General features: G+C 44.4%; 1 protein-coding gene across 1 annotated transcript in view; it reads left to right on the top strand.

Annotated features, from left to right (window-relative positions):
- RNF212B (ring finger protein 212B) overlaps nt 1–17,012 on the top strand; it is a 136,662-nt gene that overhangs the window by 95,603 nt on the left and 24,047 nt on the right. The window contains exon 9 of the mRNA XM_073610941.1: nt 16,518–16,575. Within this exon, the coding sequence (XP_073467042.1) occupies nt 16,518–16,575 (58 nt within the window). The remainder of the gene's footprint in view (nt 1–16,517; nt 16,576–17,012) is intronic.

Genomic DNA, 17,012 nt, shown 5'->3' with positions numbered 1-17,012 from the left:
GGGAAGAGATAGTCATGTAGAGCCGACAAACTGCCCTAACTTCATAGGAAGCGCTGGCAAGATTGTGTGGGACTTGGTGTCACCCTTATTCGGAAAGGGGTACCACTTGTATGTGTACAATTATTACACGAGCGTGCCGCTTTTTAGTCATTTGTTTGATAATCAGAATGGAGCATGTGGCACCATGCGATCTAATCGCCGGGGCTTTCCCCAGCGCCTTGTAGATTCCCGTCTTAGGCTGGGGGAAAGAGCCTGCTTGAAGTGTAATAATTTGCTTGCTATGAAGTGGAGAGATAATAAGAATGTTTTCGTTCTTACCTCCCTTCATGCAGACACGACGGTCCAAATTACTACGGCGACTGGTGTTGTGGAGAAACCCCTCTGTGTCCACGAATATAACCTAAATATGGGAGGGGTGAACCTCAATGACCAGTTGTTGGCGCCGTATCTAGTTGCCCGTAAGGCCAGACGCTGGTATAAAAAAGTGTCTGTATACTTATTTCAATTGGCTTTGCTGAACACTCATGTGCTATACAGAGCTTCAGGACAGACTTAATCCTTCCTTAAATTCCAGGAAGAGATCGTCAGAGCCCTTCTGTTTCCAGACGGTGCCCCACCTCACCTTCCCAATCCAAATGCAGTAAGCCGGCTGCATGAGAGGCATTTTTCGTATGTCCTCCCGAGTACCCCTACCCAACGAGCCCCCCAAAGAAAATGTTGTGTCTGTAGAAAGCGCGGATATAGGCATGACACCCGCAATTATTGTCCCTCCTGTCCTGACAATCCTGGTCTTTGCATTGGTGAATGTTTTGAGCGCTACCATACACTAGTTGAGTTTTAGCGTAGGGTACAGCAGTGCACAGAGTAGACACACTTTCACAGGGTCTCCCAAGATGCCATCACATTTTGAGAGACCCGAACCTGGAACCGAACCGTTACAGTTACAAATAAAAGTGTAAAAAAAAAAAAGTAAAAAATAAAAGATAAACAAAAAAAATATAAAATAAAAAAACAAAAATAGTTGTTGTTTTATTATTCTCTCTCTCTCTCTCTATTCTCTCTCTATTGTTCTGCTCTTTTTTACTGTATTCTATTCTGCAATGTTTTATTGTTGTTATGTTTTATCATTTTGCTTTTCAGGTATGCAATTTTTTTATACTTTACTGTTTACTGTGTTTTATTGTTAACCATCTTTTTATTTTCAGGTACGCCATTCAGCTGCAGCGCGGATTTATTTATCTTGACAGCAACATCATTTGCTCCCACCATACATAAAGCCATGACTCCAGCGCTGTCGGAGGTGATTTCACCACCACAGTTAAAAAAAGAGCATATATGCCAAAGCATGGGGGCAGCAGGGGTGGAGGAGCGATTTGCTCCTAACTTTTGGGGCGGATGCCCCCATGCTATGGCATATATAGATTTTAGGCACAGGCTGCTTTAAAAAATGTTTTTTTTTTTACTTTTTTTGTATTTGCTTTGCAGGTATTGTATGTCTTACTGTTATACTGTAATGTTACTTTGTTTTAATGTTAACCATCATTTGCTTAGCAGGTACGCCATTCGGCTGCAGCGCAGATTTATTTATGTTGACAGCAACAGCGTTTGCTCCCACGATACATAAAGCCGTGACTCCAGCGCTGTCGGAGATAATTTCACCACCACATTTAAAAAAAGAGCATATATGCCTAAGCATGGGGGCAGCAGGTGTGGAGGAGCGATTTGCTCCTAACTTTTGGGGCGGATGCCCCCATGCTTCGACATATATAAATGGTGCATGTATGCCCATCATTAGAAGTGGGTGGATGAAGGGAGGTATTCTAATGGTGGGCATACCCATCGATCAATTTCTTTTTTTCGTTCAGCCCACAGGCTGCATGAAAAAAAGATTACAATATATGCCCAACAAGGACCAGCAACATACTGGTATGTTGCTGGGACCTTGAGTGGTTATACCAGAATGATGCCTGCAGGTTTAGGTATCATCTTGGTATCATTCTTTTCAGCCAGCGGTCGGCTTTCATGTAAAAGCAATCCTAGTGGCTAATTAGCCTCTAGATTGCTTTTACAAGCAGTGGGAGGGAATGTTCCTCCCCCCCCACCATCTTCCATGGTTTTCTCTGGCTCTCCTGTCCCAACAGGGAATCTGAGAATGCAGCCGGTGGTTCCACTAGCTGACCATAGAGCTGATCAGAGACCAGAATGGCTCCAATCATCTCTATGGCCTAGGAAACCGGAAGCTACGAGCATTTCATGACTTAGATATAAACAGCGCCATTGGGAAATTGGGATAGCATTTTATCACACCGATCTTAGTGTGGTCAGATGCTTTGAGGGCAGAGGAATGATCTAGTGCCTAATAGACCCCAATTTTTTCAAAAAAGAGTATCTGTCACTACCTATTGCTACCATAGGGGATATTTACATTCCCTGAGATAACAATAAAAATGATAAAAACATATATAAATGAAAGGAACAGTTTAAAAATAAAAAGGCAAAATGAATAATTAAAGAAAAAAAAAAAGCACCCCTGTCCCCCCCTGCTGTCGTGCAAAGGCGAACGCAAGCGCCAGTCTGGCGTCATATGTAAACAGCAATTGCACCATTCATGTGAGGTATCACCGCGAAGGTCAGATCGAGGGCAGTAATTTTAGCAGTAGACCTCCTCCGTAAATTTAAAGTGGTAACCTGTAAAGGCGTTTAAAGACTTTTTAAAAATGTATGTATTTTGTCGCCGCAGCACATTTGTGCGCAAATTTAAAGCATGTCGTATTTGGTATCCATGTACTCAGCCTAAGATCATCTTTTTTATTTCATCAAACATTTGGGCAATATAGTGTGTTTTAGTGCATTCAAATTAAAAAAGTGTGTTTTTTCCAAAAAAAATGCGTTTGAAAAATCGATGCACAAATACTGTGTGAAAAAAACAAATGAAACACCCACCATTTTAATATGTAGGGTCTTTGCTTTAAAAAAAAATATAATATTTGGGGGTTCAAAGTAATTTTCTTGCAAAAAAAAATATTTTTTCATGTAAACAAAAAGTGTCAGAAAGGGCTTTCTTTGTCTTCAAGTGGTTAGAAGAGTGGGTGATGTGTGACATAAGCTTCTAAATGTTGTGCATAAAATGCCAGGACAGTTCAAACCCCCCCCCCCCCAAATGACCCCATTTTGGAAAGTAGACACCCCAAGCTATTTGCTGAGAGGCATGTCGAGTCCATGTAATATTTTATATTTTGACATTTTTTTTTTTTTTTTGCACAAAGTTGTCACTAAATGATATATTGCTCAAACATGCCATGGGCATATGTGAAATTACACCCCAAAATACATTCTGTTGCTTCTCCTGAATACGGGGATACCACATGTGTGAGACTTTTTGGGAGCCAGCCACCACCTTCAGGCTTTCTAATGCCCCGTACACACGGTCGGACTTTGTTCGGACATTCCAACAACAAAATCCATGGATTTTTTCCTACGGATGTTGGCTCAAACTTGTCTTGCATACACACGGTCACACAAAGTTGTCAGAAAATCCGATCGTTCTAAACGCGGTGACGTAAAACACGTACGTCGGGACTATAAACGGGGCAGTGGCCAATAGCTTTCATCTCTTTATTTATTCTGAGCATGCGTGGCACTTTGTGCGTCGGATTTGTGTACACACGATCGGAATTTCCGACAACGGATTTTGTTGTCGGAAAATTTTATATCCTGCTCTCAAACTTTGTGTGTCGGAAAATCCGATGGAAAATGTGTGATGGAGCCCACACACGGTCGGAATTTCCGACAACAAGGTCCTATCACACATTTTCGGTCGGAAAATCCGACCGTGTGTACGGGGCATAAGGGTGTAAATTTTTGATTTCACTCCTCACTACCTATCACAGTTTTGTAGGCCATGGAATGCCCAGATGGCACAAACCCCCCACACAAATGACCCAATTTTGGAAAGTAGACACTCCAAGCTATTTGCTAAGAGGTATGGTGAGTATTTTGCAGATCTCGCTTTTTGTCACAAAGTTTTGAAAATTGAAAAAAGGAAAAAAAAAAATGTTCCTTTTCTTTCTTCATTTTCAAAAACAAATGAGAGCTGCAAAATACTCACCATGACTCTCAGCAAATAGCTTGGGGTGTCTACTTTCCAAAATGGGGTCATTTGGGGGGGTTTTCTGTTATCTTGGCATTTTATGGCCTTCAAAACTGTGATAGGTAGTGAGGAGTGAAATCAAAAATTTACACCCTTAGGGCCCTTTCACACTGGAGCGGTTTGCAGGCGCTATTGCGCTAATAGTAGCGCCTGCAAACCGACCCGAAATAGCTGCTGCTGTCTCTCCAGTGTGAGAGCCCTGAGTGCGCTAGAAGGACAGGAAAAAAAGTCCTGCTAGCAGCATCTTCAGAGCGGTGCTTTGCGGTAGTTTTTAACCCTTTCTCGGCTGCTAGCGGGGGGTAAAACCTCCCAGCTAGCGGCCGAATACCGACAGTAAAGCGCCGCTTACAATAGCGACGCTTTACCGCCGACGCCGCCCCCGCCCCAGTGTGAAAGGGGCCTTAGAAATCCTGAAGGTGGTGCTTGGTTTTCGGCAGGGGCGGGGCCAGGTGGGTGATTGGGTGTGCTTAAGCCTCCCCAAAAATTATTTAAGCACCCCCATAGCACCCCCAAAATCCACATGGTAGTATTTGCAGATGTTATTGTTTTTTGTTTGTTTTTTCCTTGCCTGCGTGTTCTCTATTGCTGCCTGGAAGCTGGGGACTCTTTTTTTGTTGTGGAAGGATACAATAGCTGCGGCCGCAGGCAAGACCCGGTGTTCTGCCGAGAAAGTTCCGCTCGCGGATAAGGACCCCCCTCTTCTGCGCAGGCGCTGCGCCTGTGCAGTAGGATCCGGCAGAAACAGCCGAAGGTGAATAGCTGAAAATCAGCTGTACACGGCGCCTGTAAGAGGGCCCCTCGCGGGCTCGCTTCGCTCACCACGCTTCGCTCGCCACGCTTCGGGCACGGCCTCGCTTCGCTCGGTTCTTTTTGATTCCCCCTCTAGGTCCACTTGGATGGTGGGGAAGGAACCTGGACCTAGGGCGCAGGCGCCGTGTACAGCTGATTGAAGAGTTTGAGCTTCGGCTATCTTCAGCAACTGACAGTAGTTCGTACTGCGCAGGCACTGCGCCTGCGCAGTACAGGGGGGTCCTTATCCGCCGAGGGAACTTTCTCGGCAAGACACCGGCACAGACTAATTTTAGAGGCGGATGGATATCCACCTCTCTGCTGCCTCCTCAGCCAATGGTAAAGACTGTACCCGCCCCCTTCCCCCAGCCCGCCTTTTATGGTTTCTGAGAAGAGGAGATTCGGCAGCTGGAGAGAAAGAGGGGAGAGGACACAGCCTGCTATGGGGGACACATTCTTCAGCCCAGCACTGAGAAACAGTGAGTTGTGTTTGTCTGCACTGCTGCCAGCATGGAGAGAACAGTGTGGGAAGGTTAGCAGAGGAGAGCAAGATGGTTTATCTACCTATCCTGTATTCTGGCACCTGCATTCCTCTCTGCAAGCACAAGTCACATGGATCTTACAAAAACTGACAAGTAGAAAATGCAGGATTTCCTAGTTATACATCTATCCATCCATTCACTCATCCATTCACTCATCCATTCACTCATCTATCCATTCATCTATCCATCCATTCATCTATCCTTTCATTTACTTATCCATCCATGCATCTGTCCATTCATTCACTCATCCATCCATCTATTTATTCATCCATCCATTCATCTATCCATTCATTCACTCACTCATCCATCTATTTATTCATCCATTCATTCATCTATCAGACCACCCATTCCTCATTGCTGGTGTCACAATACAAGAAGAATAGATTGACAAATTAAAGATATTCTGATGGCATTATACTAACCCTATATTTCCCACATTTTAGTAACAGACCGGAGCTCTTGTACATAGCGCACTCCTGATCTCCGCATTGTGTGCTTAGCACATGCTTGATCCCCGCATTGTTTCCGTATCACACTCCTGATCCCCGCATTGTGTACATAGCGCACTCCTGATCCCCGCATTGTGTACATAGCGCACTCCTGATCCCCGCATTGTGTACATAGCACACTCCTGATCCCCGCATTGTGTACATAGCGCACTCCTGATCCCCGCATTGTGTACATAGCGCACTCCTGATCTCCGCATTGTGTACATAGCGCACTCCTGATTCCTGCATCGTGTGCGTAGTGCACTCCTGATCCCTGCATTGTGTATGTAATGCACTCCTGATCTCTGCATTGTGTATGTAAGGCACTCCTGATCCCCGCATTGTGTATATAAGGCACTCCTGATCCCTGCATTGTGTATATAAGGCACTCCTGATCTCTACATTGTGTATGTAGGGCACTCCTGATCTCTGCATTGTGTATGTAGTGCACTCCTGATCTCTGCATTGTGTATGTAAGGCACTCCTGATCCCCGCATTGTGTATATAAGGCACTCCTGATCTCTGCATTGTGTATGTAAGGCAATCCTGATCCCCGCATTGTGTATATAAGGCACTCCTGATCTCTGCATTGTGTATGTAAGGCACTCCTGATCTCTGCATTGTGTATGTAAAGCACTCCTGATCCCCGCATTGTGTATATAAGGCACTCCTGATCTCTGCATTGTGTATGTAGTGCACTCCTGATCTCTGCATTGTGCATGTAAGGCACTCCTGATCCCCGCATTGTGTATATAAGGCACTCCTGATCTCTGCATTGTGTATGTAAGGCACTCCTGATCTCTGCATTGTGTATGTAAGGCACTCCTGATCCCCGCATTGTGTATGTAAGGCACTCCTGATCCCCGCATTGTGTATGTAAGACACTCCTGATCCCCGCATTGTGTATGTAAGGCACTCCTGATCCCCGCATTGTGTATGTAGTGCACTCCTGATCCCCGCATTGTGTATGTAGTGCACTCATGATCCCCGCATTGTGTATATAAGGCACTCCTGATCCCCGCATTGTGTATGTAAGGCACTCCTGATCCCCGCATTCTGTATGTAAGGCACTCCTGATCCCCGCATTGTGTATGTAAGGCACTCCTGATCCCTGCATTGTGTATGTAAGGCACTCCTGATCCCCGCATTGTGTATGTAAGGCACTCCTGATCCCCGCATTGTGTATGTAAGGCACTCCTGATCCCCGTATTGTATATGTAAGGCACTCCTGATCTCTGCATTGTGTATATAGTGCACTCCTGATCACTGCATTGTGTACATAAGGCACTCCTGATCTCTGCATTGTGTATGTAGTGCACTCCTGATCTCTGCATTGTGTATGTAAGGCACTCCTGTAAGGCACACCTGATCTCTGCATTGTGTATGTAGTGCACTCCTGATCCCCGCATTGTGTATGTAGTGCACTCCTGATCCCCGCATTGTGTATGTAAGGCACTCCTGATCTCTGCATTGTGTATGTAAGGCACTCTTGATCTCTGCATTGTGTATGTAAGGCACTCCTGATCTCTGCATTGTGTATGTAAGACACTCCTGATCTCTGCATTGTGTATGTAAGGCACTCCTGATCCCCGCATTGTGTATGGAAGGCACTCCTGATCTCTGCATTGTGTATGTAAGGCACTCCTGTTTCCCGCATTGTGTATGTAAGGCACTCCTGATCCCCGCATTGTGTATGTAAGGCACTCCTGATCCCCGCATTTTGTATGTAAGGCACTCCTAATCTCTGCATTGTGTGCATAGCGCACTCCTGAACTCTACATTGCATAGGTGGCACACTGCTGATCTCTGCATTGCATACGCAGTGCACTCCTGATCTCTGCGCTATGTACGCATCTCTTTCCTGAACCCTGCATTGTGTGCGTAGCGCACTCCTGAACCCTGCATTGTGTGTAGCGCACTCCTGAACCCTGCACTTTGTGAGTAGCACAAGCCTGAATCTTGCACTTTGTAAATGTATGTAAATAACGCACCCCTCCGCTGTGCACTCTTAACGTGGCACACTCCATGCATCCCCATACACCCCCTATGATCGCTGCACACTCCATGCATTTCCCACACACTCCCTATGCTTGCTGCACAGTCCATGCATTCCCCACACACCTCCTATGCTCGCTGCACATTCCATGCATTTCCCATACACCTCCTATGCTCGCTGCACACTCCATGCATCTCCCATACACCTCCTATGCTCGCTGCACACTCCATGCATTTCCCATACACCTCCTATGCCCGCTGCACACTCCATGCATTTCCCATACACCTCCTATGCCCGCTGCACACTCCATGCGTTTTCCATACACCTATACTCGCAGCATACTCCAAAAATGATTTTCAATGCCAGAGCAAGAAGAAGCCAAAATGACCCCTTAGCTCTTAAACACCCACGTGAGCCTTTTTTTTTTCTGTACATTGCTTCAGGGAGGGGAGAACCAAATTCTGCAATAGCCTGGACGGTCACAGCTCCTTGGTTTAGTGTAGGCAGTGAAGGAAACAGAGGAAAGCATTCCCTATATGCTGTATGTTATGTATATTTACACACCGGGAGGCTGTTGTTACAAAATGCTCAGGGGCGTTGTCAGAGGGAACACAGACACCTAGTATTCCTTTCTCCCAGAAGAAATCATGTTTACTATAGAGCCCAGGTCGGCAACCCATGGACCACGATTTACCAGTCGATCGCATCCAGGTCCTGGGCTTACCGACCTTCTGGCACAGATTGTTGATGAAGGCCGCGGCCAGCCACAGAACAAGAAAAGTAGGGCAGGAGGGAGCAGGCGGCCGCGGGGGCATCAAGCCTGCCTCATGAGCCAATGCCTTGTCCATAGTTCCAGCTGCAATGTGGAGTGGAGTGATACCAATAGCAGTCCACCTCTCATTCTTGGTAACGGGATCCACAGCAGCTGGAAGTTCTGCAAGAAGTTAAGGTCAGTGGGCATGATAGGGCACAGTAAAAGCTATGTGGGTACAATAGCAGCTATATAGGCGCAATAGCATAAAGATGCTATTGAGCCCATAAAGATACTATTGACCCCATACAGATGCACAATATCAGCTATATTGGCACAACATGGCATGTGTACACCTTTGGCTGCTACCTCTGAAGCTAAAGGGAGTAGGGATTGGGGAAGGTAAAAGTGTGACTCAACCACAGGGTTTTACCAACCCCAGTCTCACGTACCACCGTCAAATGCAGCTAAGGGCTGTGTTACAGCTGGAACAGGCACCACTGTTCCTCTAAAAAGTGATCTAAGCATGTTTGACAGGTTGTGAAAAGGCTGATTCAATTGCCTAACCGCTAGTGCAAATGAGCCCCAACATTGCTGGTGTGGTGTCACAGTATATCTCATTATAACAAAAGTGAACTTTCCCTCTGAACACTCTCCCTCATGTCACCATTAAAAAAAAAAAATCTAACCTGATAAATATATATTCCACCAATCAATGTAACTTACATTTGAGGAGGAGGTGGTAGATTTTCTTCAACTGTAGTGGAGATCAGTAAGGTCACAACCCGATTTTGCTCTCTGGCAGGGGTACCTGGATCATAAGGCTGGCTGAACAGTATTAGAAATTGTTTGGCAGCTCTTGTATTTTTATATGTACAATTGCCGGCCTGGCTGCTGTGAGTTATTGTGGGAACAAACCCTGATGCAGGTAATGCTGGAGGAAGATTAACTATCTGAGGTCCGGTTGGTGGTATGCTGATTGCCCGTGGGACATGACCATGCATTGTTGGGCCTGCTATCTATGGCCTTAAAGCGGGGGTTCACCCACACCGCCAAAAAAAAAAAATATTAAAAGCCAGCAGCTACAAATACTGCAGCTGCTGACTTTTAATACATGGCCACTTACCTGTCCCGGGGTCCAGCGATGTCGGCAGGGGACGCCGAGAACCCGCTCGGTTCTCGGCAGCTGCCGCCGCCATCCTAGGTGTGGGAATCAGGAAGTGAAGCGTTGCGGCTTCACTTCCTGGTTCCCTACTGCGCATGCGCGAGTCGCGGTGCGCGTCCCAAGTGGTCCCCGCTCTCTGCTGGGAGCTGTGTGTTCCCAGCAGACAGCACGGTGGGGACGGGAAGAGGCATAAACTCCCATGGGAGTCTATGCCGGAAGTGGGTGCAAATACCTGTCTTAGACAGGTATCTGCACCCCCCTCCCCCCTGAAAGGTGCCAAATGTGACACCGGGGGGGGGAGGATTCCGAAAAGCGGAAGTTCCATTTCTGTGTGGAACTCCGCTTTAACCTCTAGTAAGCAGGCTGAACTCTCACCCAGTGGGTTATGGTGGTAGCTGCTAATAGGTTGCAAAGGATTCACTCTGCTTGCAGACAATTCTACTGAACTTTGCTGATGTGAAATTCTAATAGGGGTCACTTGTGTTGCACGTCGCACTTTAGATGTATGCACAGATTCAATTTTTATTGTTTTTATCACATATTTAATTTATATATTATTGATATTTTTTATGCTTTTACTGCTTTCTTTGAATTACTGTGGTATACATTGTGGTGATAATTACCTTTAGCACATTTTGTTTTTTTTTGGAGTATGGGGCAATGTGCCTGTTTTTAGATGGTTCCCTGGCTTCTTTGTGGCTGTAGACTTTTTATACTTAACTACCCCACTGACTTGAGGTTATTGCTGGCCCTGACATATGCTGGGGGCTATAATTGTTGGCCTCAATGGAACTTATTTTACTTCACAATCTCTTCAGTGTACCTCCAGGCTCTTTTTAGCCTATACAAAGAGGGAAAGGTGGCACACTACAAGCTATAGATCGGGAAAAATCACTCACATTTGGCCACACACATTCTAGCCACACCCACCCTTTGGCCACGCCCACACATGCAAATTTTGCGGCGCGTGCCACATCAGCACCCTCGCTTTTTCTTCCAGCACCTGCACAGCACCCCCAAAAAATTTGGTCTGGAGCCGCCCCTGGTTTTCGGGGCCCCATACGCTGCTAGGCTCCCAAAAAGTCCCACACATGCGGTATCCCCGTACTCAGGAGAAGCAGAAGAATGTATTTTGGGGTGTAATTCCACATATGCCCATGGCATGTGTGAGCAATATATCATTTAATGACAACTTTGTGCAAAAAAAAAAAAAAGTTTGTCATTTTCCCGCAACTTGTGGCAAAATATAAAATATTCCATGGACGCAACATGCCTCTCAGAAAATAGCTTGGGGTGTCTACTTTCCAAAATGAGGTAATTTGGGGGGGTTTGTGCCATCTTGGCATTTTATAGCTGTGATAGGTAGTGAGGTGTGAAATCAAAAATTTACACCCTTAGAAATCCTGAAGGCGGTGATTGGTTTTCGGGGCCCCGTATGAGGCTAGGCTCCCAAAAAGTCCCACACTTGTGGTATCCCCATACTCAGGAGAAGCAGCAGAATTTATGTTGGGGTAATTTATTTTGGGGTGTAATTCCACATATGCCCATGGCATGTGTGAGAAATACATCATTTACTGACAACTTTGCAAAAAAAAAAAAAGTTGGTAATTTTCCTGCAACTTGTGGCAAAATATAAAATATTCCATGGACTCAACATGCCTCTCAGCAATAGCTTCCAAAATGGGGTCATTTGGGGGGTTTTGTGCCATCTTGTCATTTAATGGCCTTCAAAACTGTGATAGGTAGTGAGGAGTGAAATCAAAAATCTACGCCCTTAGAAATCCTGAAGGCGGTGATTGGTTTTCGGGGCCCCGTACTCGGCTAGGCTCCCAAAAAGTCCCACACATGTATTATCCCTGTACTCGGGAAAAGCAGCAGAATTTATTTTGGGCAACCATGGGAAAGATCCTGCGAGCCACACAAAACTTAGTAAAACACTACTCAGCTGCGTGTATTAAACACGTCTCATACGCGTGCAAATGACAAATGTAAAAAAGATTACACTGCGCTAGAGTGTGTTACTAAATTATAGCATGATAGAACAACTGCGTCTAAATAAACGCATGTGGATGTGGGAAACACAATACCTCTACAAGGTAAGCGGACCTAATAATAGATGAATACTATGAATACAAATGTGAAATATGACAAATACATATAAATGCATCAAAGTATAAATGCAAATTCAAATGTGAATTATGACAGCTTAACGCATCAAAGTGCACAAGTACCAATAAGCATAACTGAATCACAGCATTACTAGTGCAATGAATAAATTAATATAAACGCATCAATGTGCAAATGTGCCAATATGCATAACTAAATGACAATATTACTCAAATGTGCAAAATATAAACGCATAAAGTGCAAATATGCAAATAAACATACTTATTACAATATAAATATATATATGAGCATGTAAAAAGTGCTGAGTGCAAAAAACACAAAACAAAAAGTAATTTGGTGTCACACAGTTCATGTGTAAAAAAGTCCTCAATGGAACAAAAAAAAAATATAGTTCACTATGAAGTCCTACAAAAGGTATAAAGGTGCCTAAACGTGATGTCCACTGGTGATACAATCAAACTTGCTAGTAACTAGTGCCACAGACCATGCAATGGTGCGATTCGGTGACCCCAAAGATAATGCGCTCATCTCAGAGTGTGTGACCAAGTCGCTAGACAAAGTCAAACCACGCTTGTGAACCACCCCGTGTTCTAAGTAGATCACAGGATCCCAGGCTCCAATGCAGTAAAGAGTATATAGATGGGAAGAAAAAACTACATAGTATAATACCGTTTTAAAATTTATTAAAAGATATAGATACTCTCCCCAAAAGGGGTACTCACAATATATAGGTGCGTCAGTGCACTGCTCTAAACATGGCAAGTATGATATTTTTCGTGATGGTATGGTGTGCGTCTCCTCAATAGGCAGCTCAGCTGTCTCTCGCTCCGTCCTGGCCCCTTCGACACAGGGACCACGTGTCATCATCGGGGGGATGATGACACGTGATTTTGGGGTGTAATTCCACATATGCCCATGGCATGTGTGAGCAATATATCATTTAGTGAAAACTTTTTGTAAAATTTTTTTTTTTTTTGTCATTATTCAATCATTTGGGACAAAAAAATTAAATATTCAATGGGCTCAACATGCCTCTTAGAAATTTCCTTAGGGTGTCTACTTTCCAAAATTGGGTCATTTGGGGGGGTTTTGTACTGCCCTACCATTTTAGCACCTCAAAAAATGAGATAGGCAGTCATAAACTAAAAGCTGCTTAAATTCCAGAAAATGTACCCTAGTTTGTAGACGCTATAACTTTTGCGCAAACCAATAAATATACGCTTATTGACATTTTTTTTTTTTACCAAAGACATGTGGCTGAATACATTTTGGCCTAAGGGAGCGGGATGTGCGTCGGAGGTAAAGCGCCGCTATTATTAGTGGCGCTTTACCGTCGTTTTAGCGGCGGTATTCGGCCGCTGGTGGGGCAGTTTTACCCCCCCGCTAGCGGCCGAGAAAGGGTTAAAAACCACCGCAAAGCACCTCTGCAGAGGCGCTTTGCCGGCGGTATAGCCGCACTGCCCCATTGCTCCGAAGATGCTGCTAGCAGGACTTTTTCTCCCATCCTGTTAGCGCACCGGGCTTTCACACTGGAGACACAGCAGCGGCTGTTTTGGGTCGGTTTGCAGGCACTATTTTTAGCACACCGGGCTTTCACACTGGAGACACAGCAGCGGCTGTTTTGGGTCGGTTTGCAGGCACTATTTTTAGCGCAATAGCGCCTGCAAACCGCCCCAGTGTGAAAAGGGTCTTAATGTATTACTAAAATTGAGTTTATTGGATTTTTCTTATAACAAAAAATAGAAAATATTATTTTTTTTCAAAATTTTCGGTCTTTTTCCGTTATATTGCACAAAATAAAAATCACAGAGGCAATCAAATACCATCAAAAGGAAGCAAATTTCGTTTGGGTACAACATTGCATGACCGCGCAATTACCAGTTAAAGCAGCGCAGTACCAAATTGTAAAAAGTCCTCTGGTCTTTGGCCAGCCAAATGGTCTGGGGCTGAAGTGGTTAAACTTTTTTTTTCTTTACTTTTGTGAGTTTATCTTACAAAAAGAGCAAGCAGATTTTTAAAGTGTCAGTGTCTGTAGTCTTTCCAGTTTTAAGCAATTATATTATTAGATTGTAAACTCTTATAAGCAGGGCCCTCTTAACCCTTATGTTTTTTTTTCCATTATATTGTAACCGTACTGTCTCACTTTAGATTGTAAATCACTGTGATTGTTAGCACTATATAAATCCTGTATAATATTAATAATTACATATATCTGCTGTTTGTAGGCTGTGTTAACATCTTCCCTTCTGTATGTATGCACAACCTAGTATCTTTGAGAGCCGGTTTACACTGGTGCGACGCCAGACATCGTGCCACATTGCTGTGCAGATTACATGCGATGTCTGTGCGATGCGATTTCAGCCATACAAACTGTATGGCTGAAATCACATCGCATTCACACCAAAATGGTGCAGGACCCTTTTTATGGTCTGCACTGGAATCAGATTGCACAGGTGTTAACACCTATGTGATCCGATTCCTGCACCATTTCACAGTTTGCACTGCGATCTGCGAACCGATCTGGGGGTGTCATTAACTTTACATTGACACCTCCAGTGGTTCACAGATCTCAGTGTGAACCACTGTGCAATTTAGGTGCGATGCGGGGACCGGAACTGAATCGCAGGGTTTCCCACATCACACCAGTGTGAACTGAACCTAAAAGGATTGTTGCTTGTGTACACCTGGCATTTTTTTTCTTTGATTCAGGTTTATGAGCATATCAAAAGAGTACAATAGGGAATATGAGGGTGTAACATTATTAAAACAATGGTAAATATATTGTGGTGATCATTTTCTATATGTGGCGCTTAAATCAGAATCAGGCCCAGGCTTCTTTGGTCTTGGATACTCCGTCAGTGAAATCTCCATGTGTAAGTTTTCAAATGAGTTCACTGCCCACTGGCCCTGCCTTCTGCCCACCCTTATTCTCATTGTAGCCCTTTTTGGGGGGTTATGAGAAATGGTCTACCCAAAGAAGGTGTTGCGCTAAACCCGTCAGTAAATAAGAGAACCAGAACCTTCGCTATGTGGAAGTGTGGGTTTGATAATAAAATCGGCAGTGGCTGTACCCAGGACAGGGCCTCTGTGACCAGTAAATGGTGGTGTCAGGAAATGTTTGCCAGTAAAAAATATAACTGTGATGCTCGGCTCGGAACTACATATGCGCAGTTCTGGTCCAAAGCTGGCCGAGACCATCCAAGTGCCGAGACCATTCAAGCTCCTGGGGGGTGGATCTGGCAGAGGAGGTGCCTGAGGGTGTCGTGTGATGTCAGGGTGCAAGGGAGCAGAGCTGAACAGCTCATGCGGGACAGGTCTGCGGGACAGGAGCAAGGCAAGCCAGGAGCAGGGCTGTCACTGCTGTTTGGACTGGAGTGGACTGAAGGGACCACCTGACATGCAGAGAAACAGTCACTGTGATTTAGGAGAGGACGTTTCGTGTCGGTGATCTGTGCTGCTGCACACTGCTGTCAGTGTCACTGTGAGAGTCAATATCATGTATGTGTGCTGCCCATTCTAACTTCTTGCCCTCCTTACTCCTATCCCTGAGCTACTTACTTACTATATAGAAAATAAAATAAGAAATGTTTTCTGCCTTATTGTCTAACTTACATCTTTTGCTAATTGCATATTGTACTTGTTTGTAGCCTAAATACTGAAATTTGCACTTAAAAAACTGTAAATTTGTAACTTTTGGAAATGCCAGTAAAACCTTGGCTGTGCCAGTAAATTTTGTGTGTCGCGTTGGTAAATTTCAATCTGGTAGGTTGACCTAGTAGATTTTAATCTGTCATGCAATCGGACCTATAACTACCAAGTGGCAATCGGAGGCCTAACCTGGCTCTACCTATGCTGGTTATTGAGCCCTGAGCTAAAACTAGCTTTAGAATTACAGAACAGAAGGGGCAGTGTTAACCAAAATAACAGAAGCTGTATATAGACTCCATTGCAATAAACAGGTTTACCTACTAATATACTGAAAGGTGACCACTACACGCATACAATAGCACAGACCTATCTGGCACTGTGCATGTGAGATAATAACAATAGGATAGAGATGCGACTGTCACAGGAATACTTGCCTAGAAGTCTCTGCTTCTGACCAGTGTGAAATACAGCAGTTCTTGTGTGCATTAAGTCATGTGGCTCCATTCTGTTTCTAGTTCTTGGAAACTCCCTTTTATAAAGATATCACAGTCCTCCAATCAGGATTTCTGACCCAGCTAGCAGGGACAGGAAGAGGAAGTGCCAATCTATAGCTAACCAACTCTGTGGTAATAGCAGCTAGGTTATTTACAAACACAAACAGTAGAGGGCAGCAAATCCCTTCACTAGCAATGGTGGCAACCACACCTGTTGGTGTTAGTAGTAACCACCACTGACCTGTGTGAGGTATTAGAAGAAACAAATATTTGAATCTAATCTATTATCTGCATATGTTTACTGCTAATTACTCTGATATGTTACTGAGGATATATTTTATCTTATGTATCTGTCTTATGTCTGTAGCAACCACCATCAGCAAGTAGAACACAGGACAGAACCACTCCAATGAGTTCCAGTCAGGGTAAGATTGTATTGGGTCTTTTGAAAGCCAAGCTTCATTGGCGCTGTTTATCTACATTTTACAAAATGGCAGGGTTGGCCACCAAATCAGCATCTCCTATTCCTGAAGTGTAAACAAACCCTTTTATTTTAGGCCCCCAACCACATGAACACTATATTCTATAATGCAGAAGTGGATTTTTGTAGCATGTTGCCATGGTAACTTGGTGGAATTGTTTTTACATCACTTCACTTCCTGCTGTGAGTGTGGAAACCTTGCCATAGCAAGCAAGAGCTGAGATTTCTCTTACTTTAGCACTGCTGTAATTTATTGCTGTCTGGCTAGTGATGGACATTGAACAGATTCCAATGACTCTCAAATTTATGTTAAAGGGTACTTTTAAGTCTCATGATTTAGTCCAATTATTTGGCATTGTACCATCATATGGCTGTAAATAC

This window comes from Aquarana catesbeiana, linkage group LG01, assembly GCF_042186555.1.
Source record: "Aquarana catesbeiana isolate 2022-GZ linkage group LG01, ASM4218655v1, whole genome shotgun sequence".
In the NCBI taxonomy this organism is placed as follows: Eukaryota; Metazoa; Chordata; class Amphibia; order Anura; family Ranidae; genus Aquarana; species Aquarana catesbeiana.
The sequence above is the reverse complement of the archived record's forward strand: the minus strand, read 5'-3'. Positions and strand labels throughout refer to the sequence as shown.